Below are 23,510 nucleotides of genomic sequence, written 5' to 3'. Positions count from 1 at the left end.
TGAAAAATAATTAATGATAATTACCATTTTAATCATCCATATCAACAGAAAAAGTGAAAACAGAGGCTGAGGAACAATCCCATTGTTTGGGTAGACTGCCATGCAAGCAGCAGTTTCTGCTGGTTTTATTCATGGTCTCAAAGTTAAGAAAATGGAACCTTCAGGGTCTCTCTTGAGCTGTCCACATCAGTAACCACTGCAGAACAGCCTGTGGTACAGAGGCACCTGGGCTAGAAAAGCCCTGAATGAAACTTTTTCTCCCCTTTATTTTCAGGAAGTTATGCAAGTGCTTTTGAACCAATGCAAACTTTTAGAGCATTGCAGGTGCTAATGTTTAAATCGGTTTTTACACCACCTCCACTTGAACCACAAACTGCCTGGGTGCAAAGCAAGTTTAACCTGTTCTATTTTGCTTTACTAGACAAAAAATACAAACCATAACAGAGGAGGTGCTGGGGCACTTCTGGGCTCAGCCAGAAGGCACTATTTTACTTATCTAAATCCATTTTTCCTGCATCATGGCGTGCATAGTTACCAGCAAAACAAAATATTTGTGCTGAGTAGCTGCAGGCAAAGTCATTTTAACCCTCTGTGTATCAAGATCATCTCTGCTTTCTTCTGTACCACAAAAAGATGGGTACAGAGAACCTTGACATTTGTCTCTGTTGTGTTGACAGCTAAGTGGCTGGGAAAATCCCAAGTAAACCTAGAGCTGCACAAATCAATGTCTATAGAGAGGCTTAGTGGTAAATGCTGTGAGGAGCATGGGCAGTGCAGGGAATTGCAAAGCTCAGTCAATCCTTTAAGTCAGCTGGACACAACCACAATAGCACTGTGAGAATTGGTGAGTATTGACCAAGTCTCACAGTACAAGTCTCAGAGATTGTCAGCCCATTTGGGTCACCACCTCAGCAAACACAATTTACCACAGATCCTCCTCACAGGAAGGAAGTCTCTGCTCATCAGCTCTCTTAAACCTAGGCAACATTGGGACTTGCCCCAGGTTGCGATGCATGTTGGAAATGGCCCTCTGACTCTGGGCTGACCCTCAGTACCCCGAGGAAGTTCACCCATGGGAATGTCATTATTTATATCCACAGAGCAGATGTCCTTGGCACAGACATCCCCTCTCAGGTCCATGCAGCAGATGTTATTGCAATGCTGGGAGCCCCAGCCAGAGCTGTGCATCCCTTAAAAGGGGCACTGCAATCCACTGGCCTGCCCTGAATGGAGAATTCTGATCATTTAGCTGGAAAGAAAATCTCCATGGCAACAGAAGCTGAGATAAGCATCACATTGCCAAGAAGGGGTGGGCTGGACCTTTTGATTTGCAACTACAGCATGTTTGGAAATCAGATCTTCATTCCAGTTTCAGCAGCCACTCCTAACCAAATGATAAACAGACTTCTTTAATTCCAGTCCCACCCTAATAACCAAAGAAACTACACCCAGATCCAGACTTCTCAGAGGAAGTGCAGTTGCTGTATAAATGTTCATTACATCTGTGTTCACTCTTACAGTGAAAACACTTGTGCATTACCTAAAATCTCCTCACTGCTGAAAATACTTTGACCTATTGATCCATACAGTCATATAGATTTATTCAGACAAACTTTTCACAGCAGAGCTTCTAACATCTGCTTTACATTTGTTATACATTGTGCTGAGGTATTGGGTACTAATGAACAAGGAGCTATCCTCCTTAGGTTCTGTGGAGAGAAAGCCACAGAGACTACCAAAATACCAATGGTTTTCCTACAGGCTGTGCAGCTTGTTCATTACAATAAGGTTACCATCTAAGTAATATAAAGATGTGCAGGCTGAAACTTTTCTTTGGTGTGTTGCTCTGGAATAAGAAGGGAAGCATCGTTTTGTGAGTTCATTCAATCCCTAAGTGCTGACAAAATAAATATCCATCTTTTCTCAGCTAAGCAATCTACATATACTTCCTGGAGAAAATAGGCAACTTCTTGAAGCTTTGTTGAAAGAAGAAATATTCTCTTCTAAGTCACATGTTGATGCCCACATGTGGCTACAGGCATCAGGATTCTGCTGTAATTTCATGATAAATCTTTTCTTGTGCTGCCTAAGCCTAGAGCTCAAGCTTCCTCTCTTACACACTATTCTTGAGCCTGATGTAAAACTATAATTACCTTGTGCAAACTCCTAGGCTGTAATGTGTGTCTGCACACAAGTGCAGAACAATCAACATTTCTTTACTTCCTGCTGGAATTTGCTGCTAAATATAGTAAGAAAATATCACAAAGAAGTTTGGAAGTTTGCTTAGGAAGCAGGTGGTAATTGCATTTCAAAGGCAACCACTGACTGGTAACAGGAGTGATAAGCAAATAGAATTCAAGTAGTGCAAGCCAAGGTTTTGTACTGATGTGAAAATACAGGTAAAAAACAACACAAAAATAAATGCATTTAGTTACATGATATCATCTTTGTTTTAGGATACAAAACAATTACCTAGCCTTACAAAGAATTAATCAGGATCTGGAGGATAAACTTTACAGAATGGTAAGTTATCATAAGTGCTTTTTTAAATATATTAAATGTGGTTTTATGGTTCTTAAGTCATTGGAAAAGCATGTATGTAGCTGTCACAAAAACACCCCTCAAGCTCTAAAAACAGTTATACTTAGAAAAGATATCATGATGAAGAGCTCAAGCTGTGTACAATGACATAGCCCCATCAATTTAAATAGAGATTGCCTTATCTGATGATCTAGCTGAGTAAATTGTACCTTTAAAATAATTCTGGTTAATTTAGTTAATAACTTCGTGGGTTTTAAATATTTATGTTTTCATTAAGTATCACATTTAAATAAGACAATCTGAGGTTTTCTCATGCTTCTTAGATACTTCCACTCAGCTTTTATTAAGTGATTTAATAGAGCTTGGATGGTGTAACTTAAATTCTTTCAAAACTCTCAAGCTCAGTATATTAATTTCCAATCTGCATGTGTCTGCCACCACAAAGTCAATGTCACTGTCAGAGACCAATTAATAACTGAGGGAAGAAAACACTGCAGCCTTTGTGGGCTCCACATTGCAAGGCACAGCATCACTGATTCAAAATAGCTTGAAGATGCCAAAAAGGAATGGCAAAACCATTGGTGTCCTGGCTCATTGCTGATGCTGCTGGGACATTGTGCTCACTGCTAGGGGTGAAATGACAAAGGATGTGAGGATAATGTTTAGAGAGGAAGGAATGACAGTTTTGAAATTCCAGAAATCTCAGGTAGCAATTGCATGGGTGAGCAGCTTGGATTGGGGGGACAATTTATAATGGATTTTGAGTAAGTACAGGCTGTAGTAACATTCAGGTTAGGCACCAGCCTTTACCAATAAACAATTTTTTGAAAATGCCATTGCTCTTTTCTCACAATTCTATTTCAATAGCTAACAATGAATAGAGGACTGAGCTTTTGCAACTGGCTAAAAACAGGGCAAAATTAGAGCTGGGTTGTACCTGACATTTGTTCATAAATATATGTCTAAACACTGTATAAGCATAGATAACATTTGGTGCCAGGTTATTGCTTTTTTTCTCCACTCTTCCTTTGTTGCTTTTTCCTTTCACCCAAATCACTTCAGGATTTTGTCTTATTCTGTAGCCTATGCTACATTTATTACCTATGCACCACAAAAGATAAATAAAGTAGAGTCATTCAGGCTGGTAAATGAAATAAAACCACAGAAACACAGAAAGAAAGATTCCAGAAAATCCATGTGTTTTTATCAGGTATTTCAGATCAAAGTAAAGAATTTATAAATTGCTGTTTCAGCATCCAGTTAAATCCTTGAGAAATTATTTCAGAGCACAGCACAGAAATACCGAACACTAGTCCCGTGGAACACTGTGCCTTTCTTTATCCCACTAATATGACAGTCATTGAAGATAGCTTTAGAGGCTTCAAGAAGATCAATCAGGCTCTGTACACCACTTAACTCCAGACTGCTTTGCTTTCTGAAATATTGAAACTGAAGACACAAAACAAATGTCAAATGGAAACTATACTAAAAGGAAAAAGAGGGAGAAGTACTGTATCTGATTTAGATAAGTCAAACCTTTTGATTTTCAGAGCACTCCAGAAGCCTTCAATACTTCATAGACAGTGAAATTAAATAACAGCTGCTTTGTTTAATAAATAGCTTATTGTGGACTGGGCTCTTGGATACCTTTCTCCCTTTCCTTCTTAGGAGGAACAGTTGTGTGCCTTAATTGTTTTGTTTTGTTTTATTTGTCATTCTAAAATCAAACACTTTTGATTTCTCTACCCTTATACAAATCCAAATATATAAACCATGTGTTTACTTTCTTCCTCTCTCACCTACCCCATCTCTCTGTATATATATATATATATATACACACACACACACACACACACCTACACATTTTGACTATTTGGTGGGTTCAGATTCAACAAGTAGGAAAAAGAAAGATCCCCAGGCAGTGGTCCCATGCTCCCCTTGCCTGCAGATAACATAGGATGTCCCCAAAGGTGAGTTACTCCCTGCCCTAGCAGGTGAGTCACAAGTCGCCCTCTCCCAGTGACTGGTCCCTGCTCATCGCATCTTACCTAGGACTCCACTGTGACCTCCCTTTTCCAGCATTTTTGGGTATCCTCAATGTTAAAGCCTTTTATGCCTGCTACTGGTATGAGAGATGTAAAAGGATAATCATTAATTCATCAGCAGTCACAGAAAAGAAGCTGATGTAGCAGTTACTTTTCTTCTAGGCTTCTCCTTCCTTTTGGGTGCTAATCCATAAAATATTTAAAAATATTTGAAAGCACACTTCTGTTCGCAGCAAATGGTATTCAACTGAAACCTCTGTCACATCAGAACTTGAAGTATAAATACAAAATATGAACCATGGTGTCTGATTTGGCTAAGTGTTGAAAAATGCAATCCTGAAATCAGAGGAGAGCTTGCTGTATTAAATTGGGCAAGACTAAACACATGGAACACTGGAGGAATGTGGCACAGAGTTAAAATTCTGCTGTCACCTCTCATAAAACTCCTGTTCTTACCACAGTAAGTGTCTTCAGTTGGAGAAAATTTCTTTACTCTTGTAACCACTGGTTAAGAAGTAAAATATACAGGCTGTCTGCCTAAATAATTAATCTTTATAACTCGTTTCTCTATTAAGATGTGGGAAAAGACTAAGCAGAGTCCTCACATTTTGCAGAGCAATTCTGTCACAGCATGGTTCAATCAAATAACTTTTTATGATATTTAGTTCCAGTTGTCATCAGTAATCTTCACTTTCCTTTACACTTGTTTGAGTTTTTAGAGCTCTGCCATGGTCGTGCTGCTCACAAACAGCAAGTATAAATAGATTGTGCAAGTCACTCCAGCCACAAGTTAAGAAATCCTTCATAAGATCTCAGTCCAGCTGTATTCTCTGTATGATCCTTCTGGAATTAAGCAATGTGTTTTAAAAAGCTTTTGAAGTTTTAAGGTTTTGGTTGCAGTTAGTTCTGTAGTTTTACCTTTAATGCTATAAGCCACATTTTTAATGGTATCCTCATTTGAGAAGAACTGGTGCCTAATAATAGCTGCTTAATAAACCCAACTGCTAATGAAAATTGCATCCATTTCTCCTCCCCCATCTGCATTTTGAATGTTCTTGAAAACATGATCACAGAAATCCAGCTGCAAAGAGCTCAGGAGACCTTATTATCCAGAAACACCCTAAAGTATGTCTTATTTACAAAGTTTGACAGACAGACTGATGCATGGTATCAGTTCTGGTTCCCACATCTGCAAAGCCAGCTCCAACCCTCTGCACACAGTGCATTATACATTTTATCATCTCTTACATTTTGACAATAAAAATGTACAAAATTTACAGCTAAATTTTACCATAGAACTTTTACAATATTACACATCAAAGCCTGGTTTTTCATTTACATAAAGGCAGTTTGGGAGTGTGACTCTCCCATAAAGTTGGAAGAGATTATATAAACCAGCAGTAAAGAGGGATTTGTGCTAAGGCTGATCATGTCTGAAATTCTGCACTTTCTGAGCACTGCACTGATTTTTATCCCATTTCTGCCTCTGCCTATGAGTTGGAGGAGGACTAAGAGGTACAGCAAATACTTTATGCTCTATGTTATTAACAGTTATTTATCCAGCTCTTGAATATCTGGGGGGTTCGAGTTTGCTGGCCATAATGTATACTGAAGCATCTCCAGTTGGGGAAATCCAAATATGAATTAAATATGAGCTGCGCAGTTTTAAGTGATGCTCCGAGATTTTGTGTCAAGGAAATGTTATTTTAAAAGAAGCAGATTGCTGGGTATCCAGCCCAGGAAGGTAAAGAATATGGGAAGGAATTTGCTGAACAATTTCACTCAGGCATTAAAAACATCTAAGCACCAGCAGTTTGGCTTTGGAATTTGAAACAGTGACTAGATTGCACAAGAGTCTCTTATGATACCTACCAATCATAACCCAAATATGGTTTAAATCATAGGTGCAAGATGAACACAATGGAGAGAAATCCCTTTTCTCACACAAACATAATAACAGAAGCCCAGTATCCTTGGGCTCTTGAATGGAGCATGATGACTTTGATAGTGACTTTGAACAGAGTGATTTAAAGCCCTTTTTTCGTTTTCTTTCCTTTAAGGAAGAAGTTTCTCCCCCTCCCCCATGTCCCATGAAAATCAAATAGAGATGACCTAAATATACTTACAAGGATTTGCATCCCAAAGACAAGAAAGTTTAGAGTCAGCTCAACCTGGCAGGCTCATTTACTCACATTCAGTGAAGACAGCTGTGAATTTCAAGAGAAATTTATACTGGTTGGTTAGTTAAGGCAGAAGCCAGAGAAGGTTTGTGCTTTGTGGACTAAACAACTGCAAAATAACATTTCTAAGGAAGGAAATGACCGTAAATGGCACAGAAACAAGTAATTTATAAAAATAGCAGTCGAAAAAATGCATTTCTAGGGGGAACTTAAGGCTACATGGTTCTATGCTTACAGGCACTTGGTGATAAAGATGTCGATTTCTCACTAACTCTATTCACACTCATATTCCAAGTTAAAAATGTTGCCAAATGGCAATAGGACCTACACACATTAACACCTGTAGGAACTACACAAACTCAGACTGAGTAGGTTCATAAGTTTTGCAGTAAAACAAATGAATTCTCCTGGATAGCTTGGGAACATGAGTGTGAGCACACATCCTCAGTCCTTTCACTCTCTCTGAACAGAGATTCACCTCCCATTGTTGCTCCATTTTTAGGGTTGGTGATGGTTGCCCAGTCCTCTTCCCAAGAGGCACCAAATTCTCACTTCCAGTATTGTCTCTGCTGCATTATGGCAAAACTCCTTCTTAACATGCCTCTTACCTTTTGGCCACCGATATGCATTTCTGATACCTGAGGTTGTCGATCATTTTCTTCATCCTGATCTCCATGGTTTGGACTCTGCCTCTCAGGACAACCCCCTGGGATACCATATTGACTAAAAGAAATATATATGGGATGTGGGTGGTTTTGACCTGTCTATTTCTTGTAAGTGCCTCAGTCCTTTGTGATTATCTGCGAATTTACCACAATGGCAGTGAAACTAAGAACAAGAATAAGCCTGAAAAGCCTGGTGTTCTGCACCAGGCATTTCACATCTCAAAGTCCTTCACAAAAGCAGGTGTCACCTGTGAATGTGAAAAACAGGGCATAGAAAAGTGACATGTCTTGGTCAAGGTCATCAAGAAGCAAATATATGAGTAACTTTTAGGCCTTCTCTGACCAAATTCACTCCCTACAGAGAATATCAAAGGACTTCATAGATCTTTTTAGATCCAATTTACAATGCCAGCTGCTTATCTCCCATTTCAGATAAACTGAAAATGACAAAGACAACAAGAGAAAGAAAGAGAAAGAAAGAGAGAAGGAGAAGGAGAAGGAGAAGGAGAAGGAGAAGGAGAAGGAGAAGGAGAAGGAGAAGGAGAAGGAGAAGGAGAAAGAGAAAGAGAAAGAGAAAGAGAAAGAGAGAAAGAGAAAGAGAAAGAGAAAGAGAAAGAGAAAGAGAAAGAGAAAGAGAAAGAGAAAGAGAAAGAGAAAGAGAAAGAGAAAGAGAAAGGAGAAAGAAAGAAAGAGAGAGAGAGAGAGAGAGAGAGAGAGAGAGAGAAAGAAAGAAAGAAAGAAAGAAAGACAGAAAGAAAGCAAGAAAGAAACACAGAAAGAAAGAAAGAAAGAAAGAAAGAAAGAAAGACAGAAAGAAAGGAAGAAAGAAAAGAAAGAAAGAAAGAAAGAATATATAGTATTTAGAGTATTTAGTCCAGGTCACTATAGATCATCTGTTTCATAATATATAATATTTTTTTCTAAATAAAGAAAAGTAGGTTTTGGAAATAGTATTGCATCTACAGAATCCAAAACTATTTCATTTCATCTATACAGGAGAGAATACAGATATAATTGTGATGAGATGACTTTTGTGAGGTGAAAATCAAGAGAGGGATGAAGAAAGATGAATTAGTACATTCTCTTTTTCTGGTTGTGTACTTTGTGCTCACAGAACAGTACTAAAGATATGAAGGATCAACATCATAAAGCATTGTCTTTATTATTACAAGTGGCAGGTACCTCCAGCAGAATCCTCTTTGCTCACTAGAGGAGTAATATTTAATCCTGTACTTCCTTCTTTTCTTTTTTTCCTCCAGAAACAAACATTTCTTCTTTCAACCTCCTGTCACTAACTCAGCCTCAGAAGATACCATTACAATGACTTCAGGGAATTAGCATCAGTCAACATCATCTCTATTCCCTCCAGCTATAATTTATTTAGCATTTTATTATCAGGAAGGACTCTACCTTGGCAAGGCATGCCCTTGATGTGAAATGTGGGAGATGATAGGTACAAGGAAATACTATAAGCACATTTTGTCAACTCCATCTGCAGTGCCAGGAGAAAGCACAGGCTGTGATGATGATTGGCTGGGTTGGAAAGGCTTCTAATAAGCTGATAGGAAAGATACCTTTTTCAAGCACAATTGCAATGCTCTAGGAGACCAAGGAAGTTGATGGCAAGTAAAACTACCCTCTGGCTTCCAATAAGTTTTTCCTGCTGTCATTGCGGTTAGGTAATGAACTAATTATGTTCATTTATAAACAACAGATCCTCAGCCCTGCTGGTTTCCCAAAGAACTGGTCCTAAGTCAGCAAAATAAAACAGTTTTAAACTGGGAAAAGACTTTTTGTCACAAAAGATATCCAGTGCCTGGAGCAAATTCCTGAACACTTGAAAAAGATGAGCAGCCAGCTAATTCCTGCTTAGAGGAGCAATCAGTCTGTGTAGTGATACTCTGTTCATCCATATTTTATATTAAAGAGCACATCTAAGCAGAACCCAGGCCAGGAAGGGCAGGACTCTTCCCCAGCCTAGGGCCAGGTGTGTTTGCATTCCTTGAATTTAAATAAAGTATCCCTGATTATAATTTAAATTTGCTGCTTGGATTCGCATTCAAAAAAAAAAAAGCTGAATCAGAGGTGACAGGGGCCTTTACCCTGAGCTCATGTTAGACACAGGACATGCACTGAACTGAAAACCTCAGGAATGTTTCAAGATGACACTGTGGCAAGACCTGTAGCAGGAGGTGCGGGTGTAAGCAGATTTCATTGTTTTACATAGGGTATAATGCCACGAAGGTCGGCATTATTACAAATTAGGAGCAAACCCCTACAGTTGTCAGTGCTAAGCTGGAGTGCTGTATGAAGTGACATACCTGCTCAGTCAGTGCAGGCTTGCCCCCACAAAGACACATTAAAGATCAACATTAGTACTTGTTGTACCAGGAAGAAAAGTAATCATCCTGCATTTCCTTTACAAATCATTTCCACAGAAAGAAAAGCATGTTTTTACTTCCCAGGCAGAACCTTGACAGCACTTTGTGAAACAGAGTTCTTTCTGTGATACGTTATTAATTATACACCAGTGTCAAAGTCTTTTTTCCTTTTACAGCTGTGGAATTGCATTTCATGGGGTAGTCAAAGAAACAAATCTTTGTAAGACCTTTGCTAATACAAGGTTGGATACGACATTAAGAGCAAATAATTCTTCAAGTGAAATGTCAGAGACCATGATAACAGAATTCTCAGAGAAAATACTATAGTCCCATGATGTTATCTTTAACAAAATTATAGTACTGGGAAATCAAGAACAAAAATCACATTCTACTACATGTGATATTTAATCAGAAAAATCGGAAGCAAGTGTTGCTTACTAAAAAGGATAAATTCTATAATTTAACTGTGATTAACAAATTAGATTGAGTCAGTAATTCAGATCTGAGGTAACACCTCATTTATCAGAGAATAAGATTCTGCTTATTTCCATATCACTTCTTTGTAGAATAGATCTTATAAAATATTATGGGCACAGAAGATACATTTGTAGCACATCCATTTATTCAATTCCTCTGATTGATCACAAAAAGAAAAAAATGCTAAGCTCGAAGATCACACTATGAATTATATTTGTGTATTTTTTATCCTACCAAAAGGTCCCCAGCAATCAGAAAAATATGTTCAGTAAGTAAACCTCTGTATGCCTAAACTCTGTCCTCTTCCTCTTACAACTCTTTTAGTAAAGGAGCAAAGTAGATTATAAAAATTTCAGCTGTCAGATCATTTCTTTCCTGAAAAATACCTTTATTGCTCTGTCTTTCCCTTGGCATGTCTTGAAATCCATCCCCAGCTCTAATCGATTTTTCCCCCTCATTGAAACCAGTTTTTTTGTCCTTTAGTCTTGGAATGCCCTTCCTAGGCTCCAAAATTCCACCTTGGAAACAGTTGACAGTGCATACACAAGCACACTGAAGTGTCCAGTAAAGCATTATCTCATTCCTTTCCTCTTTAATTTCTTAGACACATCTTGCCTTTGTTTTCTGTGTCTTCCCTTTGATATCTTCATTATTCATAATGTGAATTCATTCAGCATTTGAGAGCAATTGTTTAAAGTGACTTGCTGGTCACGTGGTGTAAGGATTTCACTATCTGCTGTAGAAATTGGCTGGATTTTCTTACAACTGGCTTCATCCTAGTTCTATTTTAAGGCTCGCTACCTCTATATACTTCTTAAGTATTGCAGAATATATGTATGGAAGAATAAATATCTTTATTTTGGAAAATGATTGATATACCAAACTTTCACATGACTACAGATTTGTCAAATGGGCTTAAATCCACATTTTGGACTATTCTTCCCCAATGTACCATAGAATAATCTGGCATGAGAAGGATTTCAAAAGACTTGATTTAATTATATGCTCTGTCTGAGCAAATACAATTCAATTAAAGAAGATGTGATTATTAAATCTTAAATGCATTAGCATACATCAATCAGCTGTATGAGCTTTAAATTAATAAATAGTTCTTTCACAGTTACCCAACTACTAGACTGAGAATCTGAATTAAAACCTCTAATAAAATTAGCCCGTCTCTCAATGCATTTTTAAAGCATAATTTACTGAATGGATCTTTATACACCAATTGTAGTAATTTCAGTGAAATTTGTTCCAATCTTGGGTGATATTAAAGTAAGCAATGTGTTCTGTTTTGTGCCAAAATCAAATTTTTTTTTCTATGAAAGGACTAATTGAAGTGAACACAGTACAACATTGGCATGTTTTTGTCTCAAAACAGCTGATGATTTAAAGTTTCTATCAAAACTTCTGGTACTTTCCTGTTTAAATATTTCAGCAATTTTTCTTTCAAATTTCCAGTGTGGATAGAGAGAGTTATCATAGATTTCAGTGAATAAATAGACAATAATGCCTAGTAAAGTAAAATTATGATTTCTATCAAGATACCAGGAAAGCAAATTAGAGTTTCAGTTACCAATTATTAAATCTATCTTTTTAAGATAGATTTAATTTCTTCTAATAGGGTGCAGCCATCCAATACTCAGTTCAAGATGATAATGAAAGGTGCCTCAATGGGGAAGTTAGTTTTGTTAGTTCTCTAAGCCTTCTAAAAAAATGTAAAGAATTCAAAATATAGCTGTGTCCACCTGCTGCACCAAAGTTTCTGACATGTAAAGCTCAAGCAATGTGACTTAAAGGAATTGACACGAGGAGGAAGCTGAGCAAGCAAAACTCTCCTCTGGAGACACCCCAAGGGCAGAGGTTCGTTTCTCTCCTTGGCTGGAGTCCTGGGAACCCTGCAACCAGGAGAGACCCCTGCCAGCTGCTGGAGAATGCAGAACTTTTCCTCCTCAGTCTGTCTCTGCTTATTCACTTCTTTAATTTTTTCCAGTCACCTACTTCTTCCTGGAGCACACTGAGGAGGGAAGCAGGCTGCAAGCAGGAGAGATGCTGACAATCCCGTGCAACATCAGGGAAAGCAGCTGTCTCCTCTTCCCTTCTCAGGGTGACTGGAGGATTATCTCCCCGTTGAATTATTCCCCAGTACCTGCTCTGCTCCTCTGTGAATTTTCATGCTGTTATATTAATGTATCTTCATCTCAGTGTTCCCAGTTACAGTGACGCAAGAGCTCCGTAAATATAACATCAAGGGAAGAAATTTCATTTGAACAAGGCTTATTTTCCTCCTTGGTGACATATGTAATTGGCTTTATCTGCTGCAGTGAGATTTTCATAAACCCTCTCTACATGGTCTTGCTCAGCTTTCTATTGCTCAACTTCCAGGAATTTTTCTTTTGGCTAAATAGACAGAAATAAAGAATAGAGAGTGAGAATATATTCCACAAGGAGGAAGAAATACAGGCCAGAAGCCCTTTTGGAAGAGTTCTAAAGAAGCACTAATCTGCCTGCCTCTTTCAACATTTTAGCTACATACGCCCTCCCTTAAGCCGATTTAACCAGTTCTAAAGGCTCCGAGATTAGAATGAAGAATTTGAATGGTTTGTCCCCCACAGGTGTTAATGCGAGCTTGCTCTATTGTCTCTAACACCCTTCCCAGCGGACTGCTGAAAGACAGGAGCCATTTATACAAGTCCTGGTCAGAGAACCTTCCTATGCTACACAGAAAACAATAGAAAGCAGGAAGAGAGCTGACAGCAAGGCAATGTGGCTTTCGGTGGATAATTTGGGTTCTGTGGAATCCTCACCCATTTGCGTGAGGAAAAGAAGATGCTCGGTTTAGCTGTATTCATCCAAGGCAAATAGGAAAGATTTGCCTGTGAAACTGGCAAGTTCTACCAGCCAGGCATCTACCTAGGTAACAAAAAGGGGATTGAAAGGTGAAGAAGAAGAATTTTCTTTTGCCGTACAATCAAGGTGTCAAGGACAAAACCAATCAAGCCACCAAGATGTATGAAAAGGGATTCTTTAGCTGCCTATATGCCAGAACTAAGAATCTAGTAATAAACTACGAGATTTAGAAACAGTGTATTTGCACTGGTGCCAGAAAATGACTCCAGCTCATGGAAAAGACTTCCTCAAATAAAATAGTTAAAGTAGCTTGTTTGGGATAGACTAAGTGGATTGCAGAGCTTGGGAACAACTGTCTGTGTTGTGCCTGGCAACTCTAAAATAGTAGTCCTGATTATAACTCATATAAATAGACAGCAGAGGTAGATCTCGTGTTGGTCTCTGCCTGCCACAGGCCACAACAATGCAACGAGTTGTGCATAATCTCTATAAAGAGCTGTTTGTAACAGACAGGAGGGAAAATTCTATCATCTTTACCTTTAAAGACCTATGCTGATGATCACTTACAGCCAGTACAGAGCTCCTTACCAGTGGTTAAAGAATTACAGCAACAATCTCCTGATTATGAAAATACTGCATTAAACATGAAGCTCCTCGCCTTCATTATGATAAATGCAGGGACTCACCTTTGAACTAAAATGAGTTGTAGCTTAAGAGAAAGAGATCATGAATTTGTTATATTTGGTATTGGTACACAGAATGAAGTCCAAACCAGTGATATCTGTTTTCAATGCAGAGGAGTGAATCTTGCAAATTATTTTGAGCCAAGCCATCTGGGAGAAAAAGGTTTTAAACACTTATTAATCACTGTTCACATTGTTTTGCTAAAAACAAATCTCACATCCAGGAATAAAAGACTAGAAATCTTTCATTAAAAAAAAAACTTTTGGGGACAAAGTAAAAATTGCTGCATATAACGGAAGCTGTACAAGTAGCAAGTAGAAAGAAGAGCTGATAGCAGTCGTAAGGCCTGAAACACAGAGAATAGGTAAAGAAAGGAAAAAGATGCAAGAAAATAACCTGTAAGATACTAGGTAGGTTTAATAATACAGCTGGGGTCCTTATAACTACAAGAAATCCAAACAATAACTTTGATATTTTACCTACTAGGCATGGAGGGGTGTGGACTGCCTGTAGCTCTCTAATGGAAGTGAAGTCAATGAGCTTTTTGGGTTTGGGAAAATTAATACAAGGAAGCAGTGGTCAGAAGTTGTGACAAAACTTGAGCTTCATGCCTTCTACTCCTAGCTTATTAATTAAGTATAAGGATTCAGCCAATCTCCAGGCTCCCCCCTATTCCAGTGGGAGATAGAAACACCTCTACAGCATGACTACCACCTTCAAACAGGTATCTAAGCACGTAGGCAGAAGCATCCTTTGGGCACATCTCTACCACTGACTAGAGACCAGACAAGCAGCTTTGTCCAGTGTCTTTCTTGCAGATGGTGAGATGAATTTAAGTTATGGGAGATGAGTACCCAGCTCCCATGACATGATGATATTCCATAATTCAAAGCTGTGAATTGCTATGTTCCCTCTGAATATCTATGTTTCTTCTTTTCATCATACAGGAGAAATACACTTAGAAGAATACTTAAAAAAAAATTTAAAAATTAAAGTAGAGCAGATAAAAAGTTCTATCATATAATGCAATCTTATTTTCTTGAAAACAGTGCCTCAGCTTGGGAAGAATAGCAGCACAAGTACTAGCAAGCAAGTCAAGAATCATTACTTAAGTATGCAGAGTTTTTCTCAAGGGTGTGAAGATACTTCCTTTTCTAAATACAGCTTTCATATTTACTATGCTCTATTAAGCACAGCAGAATTAGCAGATAGCTGTCCAGCACTAGGGCATTTATGAGGAGAGTTTCAGAGGGTTTTCTTTCTTTTTACATAGATTATATAAGCAATATAGTGGTATTCCAGGTATGATTCTCCAAGTTCAATGTCGTAAGTGTTTGGTAACATGCTGGGGTGAGAGGACACTCTGTGACATAGATGACAGTACAAGTAGCATCTGCAAACATATTTAGCAGGGTACAAAGTTATATTTTGTTCATTCTTGGTTTAGATGTTCCTGTAGTTCCAACAGTGTTTTTTTAAAAACAAAACAGTTACTTTACCAAGACTGACAGATATAAAAGCTTGGATTCATAATGAAGTAGAGATCAGATTTAACCTGAAGTGAACAAAGACTTTACACAGCCACAGAAGTATGTCTCTATATCCAAAAGCCAGTGGGTTTTTAAATCAATATCTGATGAGCTCTAAGGGCTTTGATCATCCTCTCCTAAGGCCTCAGCTGTTGTAGAAAATCTCAGAGGAACATCGTTTCTACAAAGGCCTCCTTAAGAATTTTCTGAACCTCTCCACTTTTTCACATCTTGGCTTGCAATTCACCTTCTACAAAATATAGTAAAGTCAGCTCAGCACCTTCTTGCGTTTTGAAGGGATTTGCTGTACCTTTGTAGCACCTTCTTGTGTTTTGAAGGGAGTTGCTGTACCCTGTGGTATGTGATGGGTTTGCAGTGTGTCCAAACATCTTGTCCCATCCTACTCAGACTCTTATTACCTCCTCCTGCATCAATGTGCTAGGGTGACTAAACCACTACAATCAACAACAGATGCCCTAAGCAATTCTGCAGAGTTCCCTAATACTGCAGGATGGAAAGCTCTTGCTCAGGGTGTCCAAATTTGCTAATACAGCTGAAAGACCAAGAATCATGACACTGTCTTCTAAATGACTACTTATGACTTTCTACTGTGCCATCAAATGATTTTCAAGCAATTATTTGCCTGAAGAAGAAGAGAGACACCATCAAGTTTTATTGTGTCAAGGTAGATCCTGTATTACATATTCAATAGTTGTTTTTAAACATATTCTATGGCATTCAGTAAACAAAATTCTGGGAGATGGATATTGGCACATAAGTCAACTTTCAGATGCATCTTTTTCATGTTGAAAATCACTCAGTAATCAGATTCATTCTTTTTAATGAGATCCCTACTTTCTATTCAAATCACAAACTTTACCCATTTCTCCTTCTGGAGTATGAAATTTTTTTATCAGCATTAAGCTGTTGAAGGAAATAGTAGGTTGGATGGCTCACTACAAGGGGTTGCTGCTTTTATAATTTTTTTCTTTTGTGGCAGACACTTTGTGTATGCTAAAAAAGCCTGAAAATCCTTGCAATTTTACACCACTTCTTATTGAGAAGGAAACACTGTGTTTTCACATTCCCCCTAGATTCAAAAGGTATTTTGTATCTTCATCCTGGTAACACATTGAGTCACCTGTGGGCAAGAAAGCTGAAGGTAGAACATGAGCTGCACAATAAAAATTACCTCAGTAGTTGCCCAGTAACAAACAGGACCAGTTTTTGACCTACAGAGGACAATGTGGATACAAAAGTAAAGAAAACATGCTTACAGTGGGCTACAGATAGGGAAGAAAAAACTCTGAGTCCAGATAGAGGGGTTGAATGCAAGGAATCTTCAGATGATTGACAGGCTTGATGGAAGCAGCCTGGAGTCTGGAAAATGATAGCCAGAAAAAAAATAGGAATGGCTTCTCTATGACCACGGATTGTCAATGGGAGGTCTGGTCTCACACTGGAAGAGTGCACTGGATTGTGAAGTGGAAAGAAGTAACACGAATTGACAGTAGAAATGAAAAAGGAGCAGAATGGTGGGATAAACTGCTGTCTTTACAGTAAAATAGGACCTTGGAGAGTAACCTGTTTACATGAATTTTTCTACTAGAACTCCTGAAGTACAATCAAACAGCTGCAACAAATGAAAGGTGCCAGGAGGAAAGGAAAAGGCTCTTTTTTTGATATCTTCTACTTTAATGTGTTTAATAACTGCGTAGCTGACTTCTGCACAGCTTGGCTCTGGCAGCCAGGGTTATTTAATACCATAATAGACAAGATAACTGACAATTTTGTAGAAAACATTAACATTGCAAATGTTGAGATTAGCAAGTTGGCAACTTTGATAGAGGCTGTATCAATCATTCATATTATGGTTGCACTCAGACTTTTCTGCCCAGGATCCCTGGGAACAGTACAAAGAATTAAAATTCAACAGTGCAAAATTTTAAGCATGAGCCAAGTTAAACAGAGGGAGATTTTAAATCAAAACCTTCTCAGCAGGACATTGTGCTACTAGGATAGAGTTTTTAACTCCAAGTAAAACTCTTAAGTGAATTTATACAAGCAATTAAGGATAACCAAAGGGCAACATAAGTAGGTATTAAGGTGTAGTTATGACATCATACACTGCATATGAAATTCTGAATTATATTAAATTGAGATGCCAAGAATTTTAGAGGATCATTGTTTGTTTCAAAGGGAAAAGATACAAAATGTCAGTATGATCAAGAATGGGAGATGTGTCATAGACATGCCCCTCAAAGCAAGTTTGAAGCCAAAATTTTATACATCTAGCTGTGGTTTCAATAGTTCTATAAATTTAAGCATATAAAAATTCCCTGAAGTAATCAGAGTAGGAATAATTTTTTAGCACCAAATGGATACAGACAGCCAAGGAAGTCTAGGAACATAGCTGTTAAAATATCACAAGCATCTGTCAATCCTGTGTTGTCCTCTATGCCCATTGACAGCAGAATTGCTTTTCCTTTCCCTGCTAAGGTACCTTATATCTATCTCTAATTATATTCAGGCAGGAAGAGAGATGGTCGGATTTTTCAAAGATATATATTCCACTTATTACATCACAATTGTGTAATCTGCTGGTAGAAGGATGAATTTGTAGGGAAAACAGTGTGAATAGGATTCATTCCTAAATAAAACCTCTTCTAACAATAGTAACTAAAAGCAGACCTGATCTTTCTGAGCTAGGAAAAACCTTGAACACGTTTTGAAACTTGCCAGAGACCTTCCTATTAAGTTCAACACATGCTAACTCTCTCCCAGTTAATCAGGAGATACTGCCATCCATTCTCATTAGACTAAATCTGTTCCCTAGGAGATATCCCCATAAACTGGTGGTCCCAAATGAGCTAATTTAAATTAATTTGCACTCCATGAGAGTTTTTGTGTTACTTCACCTAAAAAGCCTAAGACTTCTGCTATCTTGTGTTACTTCACCAGCAATTTTCCTACAAAAAGGCTAAAAATTGATTCCGTAGAAGGGATATATCCTATGGAGAGGCCACTTTGCAAAGCAGTTCCTGTTATTTCAAAGTGTGGGTGTTGAATTGCAAGCTGCTTAACTAGATCTGAAGAATCTCTGTCTTACTCTTCACTTCCCATGTGTGGTTGTCTTATCACCTCCATGGACTCCAGATTTATTTCTTCTGGAATTTTCCACCTTTCCCCATGTCCACATTTCCTTCCCAGAACAGATCTCTGCAGCTGCTGTATGCTCACAAAGAAAAACTCCAACTTAGTCAATGCTTTTCAGTTCAGCAGTGCTGTACTAAGCCTCTGTTAAATGTGTTATAGACAAAACTCTCACCCTTTTCTTGAGCGTAATAGTGATTATTCATGAGTGATTGGCTGTGTACTGTCAGAAATCATCTAGTTTTTGGGCTGCAACTCAGACATCTGTTTTGCCATAACGAAGAATGAAAATTATCCAAGATGGAAAAGGACAGTTTCATTTACCAACTCCACAACTCTTATATTTGTTTTTCAACTACGTCTCCCCTAATTTTTTAATTTTTTAAAAAAACACAAGTGTGCTAACCAGGTAATTCAAAAGATGCAGCAATCAGGTGTCTACAAGATTAATTTTTTCACAATAATTGAAACACATCTTACATTTTTTCTATAAGTAAAAGAAGATAATTTTAATATATTTGTACAAAAGTGAAAAGTAAAAACAAGTAAATATTGTTTCACTTGTCAAGTTAGCATGAACTTGTAACTGGGAAAATACATTGAGTTCAGAACTACAAACACTCCCAAGAAGGTCAGTAGTTAGTATCCTCCATTTTCTGTAGCAGCTGGCTTCTGCATCTCTTTGAAGCAATTACACAGTGATTCAGATATTACTCATGGCCTGAGTGTAGAACCAGCTACTCAGTGAGGTGCTCTTGCCAGTGTTCCTTATACCTGGACCTGGTTACAGGCAGCCAAACACCAGAAACGAGACTGAGATAGACATGGATTTCAGGCACATATTGTATCACTTCCCCATGAAAAGGACAGAATGTACCAAAATGGGGAGATTTGGAACAATATAGAATAGTGGATGTTTGGAATTGGATAGGCTTGGAACAGTAGATGCAAAAGGAATTGGAAAAAATGAGTGCATGACATACAAATAATCATCAAAATCACCATTTTCACTGCGTTCAGTTCTGGGTAAATAATACCACTGAGAGCAAAATTACCCAAACCTGAAGTCTTGCAGTCTAGAAAAGATTTGAAGTTTTCTGGCTCAGGATCTGGCTCAGGGTGCCTACATGGGAAACAGAAGATGCTTTGTAGGGCATGCATTTATGGGGTGGCCCATGGAGGAAGTGGGACAGAGGTCAATAAACTTCTCAAGAGCCCTGCTACTACCTGTAGTACCAGGATCAGGAGGCCTTACACACCAACACTTTCCACAACTTCCTTTCTCCTCTCCTTCCTGCCCTTTATCTTTTTTTCCTTCTTCTTTCTCATCTCACCTCCTCCGTCTTCCTTATGCACTCTCAGGAATTTGGAAAGGAAGGAGGGAGACCAAGAGTGCTCTTGTGGGAAGTGCTAGGGGTTGTGAACTACACAGAAGTGAGGAGAGATGAAGTCTTCTACTCCCGAAGAATGGGATCCCCCTGGAACACCTTCTTGCCTGTTTCTGTCCCATCATCTACAACTCCTTCAAAATGCCAATATGACCCACATCAGTGAGATGTCTGGACCAGTTTCAGTACTCAGATATGAGGCTAGCCTTAAACTCCCAAAGGGAGAGAGGGAATGGAAAGACTAACTTGACGATGGCTCTTCTCTCCTATTTCCCCAGCTCCCTTGTCACAGTATTTTTATCTGTCCCCCCTGTAAATATCCTGTCTGGGAGCAAAAAATATATTATTCTCTCAGTCTGGGAGGAGAAGACACCAAGAGAAAAACATGTACATTAATGAGACACGTGGTAGCAGATGGAGTCAAAGTTTGATGACTGACCAGGGATGATGATGATAAACGCCCAATATTTTCAGCTATCTTTAAGGTCTGTGTCTGAGATACATCATATTTTAGGGGGAAAAAAAAGAAAAAAAGAAAGAAAAAAAGAGAAACACACACAAGAACATAAGTTTGCACATATTATAGATGTTCCTCAGCTAATGCATATTTTGGTATTAGTGCATGACTGGAATCAAATGAACTAATTTATAGATGAGATTACATTAGCTGATTAAACTTATCTTTGAACCATAAAATCTATGACTCAGTCAATTTTACAAATCTCAAGTACACAATGTTCACATAACTCACCTATTTGCTTATACCTAAAGCCTTTCTTAATAAATGGGCTAAAATTGCTTTTTTGTTGTTGTAGTAGTTTACCAGAGAATACAATAATCAGTTCAATAGCCTTGTGATTTTTTTGTCTTTAAAGGAAGAGCTTTGCTGCAGTAAATATTATAGAATTTTTGCCTGAAATTATCCTCTCAGGCCACCACTAATCTAAGCCTAATAGATAAATTGCTCACTTTTAGGATGTACCACTTGAGAAAAAATAAGCAGTTATTGTGAATTTCAGTAACATAAACAAAGGTTTTTTTGGGAAATCATCTCAAAAGCATTCTAACAACTGCTCAATTTTAAAGTACTATTAGGTGAAGCAAACAAAAGTAAATTCCATTACTAGGGGAAAAATAATTTAATAAGAAATATTAAATTACAGAAAAGACAATCCCAGTGGTATACTGATTTCTACAAAGGTTTACACTTTATTAGACGTGCTGATAATTACCAAAGAAGTGTGGATATTTTTCAGTAAACTTTGGTTTCAATCACTTTACATTTGCCATGCTTATCTATTGCATGTAGGATTACATGGATCAGAATTATCTTTTACAGTGCCACTAAGCAGTACTATAAACTTTCAAATGACCTTGGAGACTCTACAGCTTGTCCACTCATTACTAAAGTGGCTCATTCCATCAAGGACTGAGAAGATGTTCAGAGTTATTTCGGTAGCAGATATGTCTCTAGGGCTGACGATTTCTGTAGTGAAATAGAAGCTCTCAAATACTCTGTCTGGGAAGTACACCACACAAAAGCCTTGTGTACAACTTAAGCTCCACAATGATGATTAAAGGGGTTTGAAGGCAAGAGTAAATAGGGCTTTGTGCAGGCTCTTTGCACCTGCATGAACATAACGCTAATTGCTTGGGCTTATTTACTTTTCCTCTCACAGGCAGAACCTAGAGATAAGCTTCCACTGCAAATCAGCCTGAGTAAAACAGTCTGCACCAACAGCAGAAGGAAGTGAGCCTCTGAATGTATTCATTTTACTTTGTGGGCATGAACAGACCATTATTGCACCCAATTATTCCTACTTCATCTCCAACCAAACACTATGCAAAATAGGGAAATTAAACCCTTAAGTTGGCAGTGCACGTACTTAAGCAGAACGGGATATAAAGCAGACTGCTGGATCCAGGAGCAATGTCTTCAGTGGCTAAAGACAAAACTTCTCCAAAATAAAAAAGAAGGGAGTAGACACAGCATGACACATGGACAGACATGACACAATTATACATGTCAGCAAACTGGTTGACTCTAGATCCATACCTTCATACTCATTAATTGTCTGCCCCAGAAATGTGTGATGTCCCTTATAGTGCTTATTGGAAGCCAGAACCAGAGGCATTGAAGTTGCTACTGTTATAAAATCACTGTACCTGAAACAAATATTCCATGTAGAAAAGATACAGAAGACATTCGTGGTTAGATTTAAATTATGGTTTAGTTGATAATGTTGGCTATAAATCTGTATTTTTCTCTTGCTAAGAGAAGTTAAAAGGTTGGAAATTAAATGTATAAGTGGTCCATTTTGTCAGTGAAGAAAAATGAGATTTGATCTCAGGTCTGTGTGGATTTAGAGATGACCTGTAGAAATTAGTAGATCAGTGCAATGACAACAGTGAGTCAGGGCTGTGGGGCTAAAAGGTAATGTCAACAATCCACAGAAGGGTTTCCAGGCAGTGACTGACAGCATATCAGAAACCCAGCACTAACCTCACACATGCCCTGAGAGATCTATAACCAGTATTACCACTCATGGGTTTGAGTTACAAGAGATATTTCTGATAAAAAGTCAGCTTAAAACTATTCTGTCTGCTGTCATAGAGTCCCAGAACAACTTGGGTTGCAAGGGACTCTTAAAAACCATCTTGTCCAAACCCCTGCAATGAGCTGGGACATCCACAAACAGATCAGGTTGTTCAGAGCCCCACACAACCTTAAGTTGATTGAAGGGTTGATTTGCACCTTTCTGTGCAACCTTTGACAGTATCACACCATCCTCATAGTAAAAAATTTCTTCCCTATCTCTAGTCTGAATTTGCCCTCTTTAGTTTAAAACCATCACTCCTTGTCCTATCACACCAGACACTACTCAAATGTCTGTCCCCATCTTTCTCATTAAGCCCCCTTAGTAAAAGTCAGTGGTGCATCCATAAACTGATGATTGTATGCCACTTAGTTTTCTCCGTCTCAAAAAACTTATAAAACAAAACAAAACAAAAAAATAGAGTGAAGAGCAGCAGGATGAGAACACTGAGGCCTGTGTTCCTTGCAAATGCACAGACAGGACTCTCCAGCATGTTGAAGAAATGGCAGAGAGAGGAGATCTCAGGAAAAACACACAAAATGCCTAGAAAAGCAAGGAATAAGTAAATGGAAATTATTTCTCATCAAAACTAAAGAACCAAAGAGCATCAAATGGCAGGGGCAAGTGATAGATTCAGAATGAAACAGGGGAGGCATCTACCCACATAGCATCTAGGTAAAGAACTTTCTGCCATAGGATACTGTGAATATTAAAATCACATCTGGATTAAGAAAGTGATAAGAAATTACTACTTTTTTATAGTATCACCTATAAGTATGAAAGTAATTGAAATGAAAATTCCTAGAGTCTGCGGGATAATCTAGGAAATAATGACTCTGGGCTTGGTCTGTTCTTGTACACTACTCTGGTCACCTCTGCTCTCCACCATTTAATAAGGTAGATGTACCACTGCCTTGAGTAATACAGTTCTTTTCTTGTTTAGACCTTTTATTGGTTTCATTAAAATAGCTTGGAAAACATAATCTGATGCAACCTTTAGGCCAGAAGGATGAACCATGA

At 38.2% G+C, this 23,510-nt stretch overlaps 1 protein-coding gene across 2 annotated transcripts in view; it reads left to right on the top strand.

Annotated features, from left to right (window-relative positions):
- BEGAIN (brain enriched guanylate kinase associated) overlaps window positions 1-23,510 on the top strand; it is a 161,311-nt gene that overhangs the window by 103,626 nt on the left and 34,175 nt on the right. For both annotated transcript variants that reach the window (XM_066321893.1, XM_066321892.1), the window contains one exon: window positions 2,457-2,523. In XM_066321893.1, the coding sequence (XP_066177990.1) occupies window positions 2,457-2,523 (67 nt within the window). The remainder of the gene's footprint in view (window positions 1-2,456; window positions 2,524-23,510) is intronic.

Source organism: Sylvia atricapilla, chromosome 6 (assembly GCF_009819655.1).
Source record: "Sylvia atricapilla isolate bSylAtr1 chromosome 6, bSylAtr1.pri, whole genome shotgun sequence".
In the NCBI taxonomy this organism is placed as follows: domain Eukaryota; kingdom Metazoa; phylum Chordata; class Aves; order Passeriformes; family Sylviidae; genus Sylvia; species Sylvia atricapilla.
Note: the sequence above shows the minus strand (reverse complement) of the source record. Positions and strands in the feature narration are given on the sequence as shown.